General features: G+C 36.9%; 1 protein-coding gene across 1 annotated transcript; it reads left to right on the top strand.

The window, feature by feature from the left end:
- Positions 1-2,620: 2,620 nt before the first annotated feature.
- Positions 2,621-3,559, top strand: LOC145544612 (olfactory receptor 6C2-like). The gene has a single exon (XM_081587471.1). The coding sequence runs from the start codon at positions 2,621-2,623 to the stop codon at positions 3,557-3,559; it is 939 nt and encodes a 312-aa protein (XP_081443597.1).
- The last annotated feature ends 747 nt before the right edge of the window (positions 3,560-4,306 follow it).

Here is a 4,306-nt window from a genome sequence, read left to right as displayed (position 1 = left end):
GTGAGATTAGGAAGAGAAGTGAACAAAAGCTCCTCACCAACTCAATGCTCCTCAGACTGTGGTTTCCTCAAAGGCTGCTGCTGATAAAAATTGTCAAAAAATTGCCAGTGTTTAACTTGTCATGAAAGTCTTATTTTCCATATTCCCTAACTATAAGCAAAGGGTGAGTTCAGTCAATTTTTAAATATGGGTTTTTAGTTCATTATAATTATGCAAAAGGTAATCAACACTCATTTCTAGTATGTTGTGACCATGGCAGGAAAATTCTAACTTCATGTTCCTTCAGAATAACAGCATATTATCTCTCCAGTAAACCATTTTCTCCATGAGCTAAGGGAGGGATTTCTGTTTCAAAGCATGTCTGTGAACCCTGAGCAGTGCACCTCAATAACTCACCTTAGGTAAGTGATAATGCTGACAATTTTAGTAGAAAGAAAAGAACCTAAAGAAACTGAATGAGCATAGAAAAAAAAATGAATAGTTACATAGTATAACTGAGTGCTAAGGCACAAACTTGGAGCAAAGTGCATTTTCACTTTTATCTGTGTTACCATATCACTGAGTATGAACTACAGTGAAATGTTATCTCCCACTGGTAGCCTGAAAACTCCTAGAGGGAAGAGATCCAGTTAATGGTTGGATCGCCAGTCTCTGATATTATGCTCTTTAAATAATAGATGCTTATTAAGTATTTCTTTCTATGAGTAAGTGTATATTATCTGAATAAACTGTGGACTTTATTTAATAATGATGTATCAGTACTAGTTCATTGGGCTTCCCTGATAGCTCAGTTGGTAAAGAATCTGCCTGCAAAGTAGGAGACCCAGGTTTGATCCCTGGGTTGGGAAGATCCCCTGGAGAAGGGAATGGTTATCCACTCCAGCATTCTTGCCTGAAGAATTCCATGGACAGAGGAGCCTTGTGGGTTGCAATTCAGGGGTCTCAAAGAGCTGGACACAACTGAGTGACTATCACTTTTATTATAGTAACTTTATTCATTATAGTTCCAAACAGCAAATAACCCAAAAGTCCACCATGACTGAGTGGATTGAAAGGAAACATATATGCCAAACATATAGATGATTCTCAAAAACATCCTGAGTGAAAACCAGATTTAAAAGATGGTTCCATTCATACAAAATTCTTGAAAACTAATTTATACTGACAAAAAGCAAATTAATGACTACTTTGGGGGCCAGAGTAAAGGAATGGATTGAACTGCAAAAGGAAATGAGGGAGATTTTTGATGATGGAAATGCAATGTATCTTGCATTGCCTCTTGAGGTATCTTGGTTGTGGTGGTGGTTTCACAGATATATACATTTTTTCCAAACTCATTAAACTGCAAATCTTTTAATGATTGCAGTTTATTATACACAAAAGAAAGGAAGAAAGATAGTGCTAAGTCGTGTCTGACTCTTGCGACCCTATGGACTCCAGCCAGGCTCCTCTGTCCTTGGGATTTTCCAAGCAAGAATACTGGAATGGGTTGCCATTTCCTTCTCCAAGTATACCTTAATAAAACTGAAAAAAAAATTGAATTAACAATCTCAAATCCTAAATGTCAGCAAATCTTACGGAGCATTTCTCACATAGTTAAGACTGCTTACCCACCAACTCAGATGTATGTTCTTTGAGTTGTTCTTTCAAAAGAATGATGGAATAAGAACTAGCACTTTTAAATGAATGTACTGCTGTTAAAATTTGGCATAACAAATAAGATGATCAACATAAAATACTAACTAAATATTTGTCCAAGCCCATGGACATTGAACACCAAGAATGAACCATAAAGTAAACTAACGGACTCTGAGTGGTTGTGATGTGTCAAGTTCATCAGTTGTAACAAATGGACAGCTCTGGTGGAGATTGTTGATAATGGAGTGGGGGAAGCTGTGCATATGTGGAGGTATATGGAACATCTCTGTACCTTCCCCTCAGTTTTGCTGTGAACACAAAATTGTCCTAAAGACATATTTTGATTTAAAACACACACCAAAAAAGTACTAATTAACAGATTTTTCTCGGTTTTGAAAATGGAGCATTTTGGTATAGGGTGGAGAAGCAAAGAAAGAAGAGGATGGGCAAAAAAAACTTCAAAAATGACATCACTTCCCCCAGGATGAGGACAAATAAAATCTAGGCCACAAGGCAATATTGTTAAGAAGCTGCATGTCAGATTTATGGCTTTTTAGCTTGATATCTTTTTAAATATACTTTCTTCTTCTAATGTTATTTGTTTGTTTATTAATTTATCTGGCTGCCCTGGTCTTAGTTGCAGCATGTGGGCTCTTCATTGTGGCATGTGGGATGCTGGCATCCCTAACCAGGGATCAAACCCAGGACCCCTGCATACACAGAGTCTTAACCACTGGACCGCTAGGGAAGTCCTAAATATACTTTCTATTTGGAGAATTAGAGGTGTAAGTTTCATAATAGGTATTTCTTATAAATGTCTCAGTGGGATGTCAAAGTAGCTGTTAACAAACTGATTATTAAGTAAAAGAAAAAAGTGCATGTGAACTGGCTTGCTGGGATATTTCGTGCAGATTCTAATACTAGGTTCTTAGGACATTTGTTTCTTCAGGTGGATTCACTCTCGACTTGACAGGAGGCAGTGATGAAAAATCATACAGCAATAACAACATTCATCCTTCTGGGATTGACAGATGACCCAAAACTACAAGTTCTGCTTTTCGTATTTTTGTTTCTCACCTACATGTTGAGTGTGGCTGGGAACCTCATCATTATCACCCTCACACTTTTGGATTCCCATCTTAAAACGCCCATGTATTATTTCCTCCGAAATTTCTCTTTCTTAGAAGTTTCATTCACCACAGTCTGTATTCCCAGATTCCTGTATTCTATGGCAACTGGAGATAATACTGTTACCTACAATGCTTGTGCCACCCAATTATTTTTTATTGTCCTCTTTGCAGCAACTGAATTTTTTCTCCTTGCAGCCATGTCTTATGACCGCTACATGGCCATTTGTAAACCCCTGCACTACACCACTATCATGAACAACAGAGTCTGCACTGCCCTCGTTCTCTGCTGTTGGTTGGCTGGCCTGTTGATCATCCTCCCACCTCTTGGCATGGGCCTCCAGCTGGAGTTCTGTGACTCGAATGTGATTGATCATTTTGGCTGTGATACATCTCCTATTTTACAGATAACTTGCTCAGACACAGTGTTAATAGAGAGAATTGCTTTGAGTTTTGCTGTGCTGACACTCATTTTTACCTTATTGTGTGTGGTCCTCTCCTATACATACATCATCAAGACCATTCTAAGATTCCCTTCTGCCCAACAAAGGAAAAAGGCTTTTTCCACCTGTTCTTCCCACATTATTGTGGTTTCCATCACCTATGGCAGCTGCATCTTCATCTACATCAAGCCTTCAGCAAAGGAAGGAGTGGCCATCAACAAAGTGGTGTCTGTGCTCACAACTTCAGTTGCCCCTTTGCTTAATCCATTCATCTACACACTTCGAAACAAACAAGTGAAAGAGGCCTTTAAAGACACAGTAAAACAAGTTATGTTTCTCACAAAGAAGTAAGAGACTATTAGTGTTTTTGAGACCAAGGTAAATTAAATTTAAATCTTAATAACTCAGAAGTAACAGTTGTGAATTTGCCAAATAAATGGTTTCTTTATATTCTGTAGATTCATCAAGCTAATCCAACCCCAGGAAGATTTTTCTCTTATAATACAAAAGCCAAAATAAAGGTTTTCCTTCTTTCCTTCAAGCTTATTTCATTCAGTATGGTTTCTTCAATTAATGCATGTTCCAGAGACCACATTCCCCAAAATAACTCATGTCATAAAAAAGAAATTTAAATAAATAAAATTATATTTCTGATCATATGGCCATCTCATGACACATAATATAAATGCCCAGAGAGCATTTCTCACTCATTGGGAAAACTTCAGTATCTAGTGTTCAATTGTACAAGAGTCATTAGTCATTAAAGATTCTTTACCAAAGCCTTAAAAATGATCTTTAAAATAGTAGAGCTCTCTTTCTCATTTTAAAATGTTTATTTTTCAGGAATGAGTAGACGGTATTAATAGAGCAAATTCAAAATCAGTGAAGATAATTATATTCTTTCTTTTAAATCAATTTATATACAAAAATATTTCTGCTGGCCTTTCTGAAAATTATTTGGCTGTACTACATCCTGAAATATATGATTACAGAAGAGAAAGAAAAAGACTTCCAAATGCTGGAGATTTCTATGACATTACCATCAATGGTGCTTAGACAGAGACCCAAGAAGAACAAGCCCTGAGTTTAGAAATATAA

Source organism: Giraffa tippelskirchi, chromosome 4 (genome assembly GCF_054371585.1).
Source record: "Giraffa tippelskirchi isolate mGirTip1 chromosome 4, T2T-mGirTip1v1.2.pri, whole genome shotgun sequence".
NCBI lineage: Eukaryota > Metazoa > Chordata > Mammalia > Artiodactyla > Giraffidae > Giraffa > Giraffa tippelskirchi.
The sequence above is the reverse complement of the archived record's forward strand: the minus strand, read 5'-3'. Positions and strand labels throughout refer to the sequence as shown.

Coding starts and splice junctions, on each gene's coding strand:
- LOC145544612 (XM_081587471.1), top strand. CDS start 2,621: ATGAAAAATCATACAGCAATAACAACATTCATCCTTCTGGGATTGACA.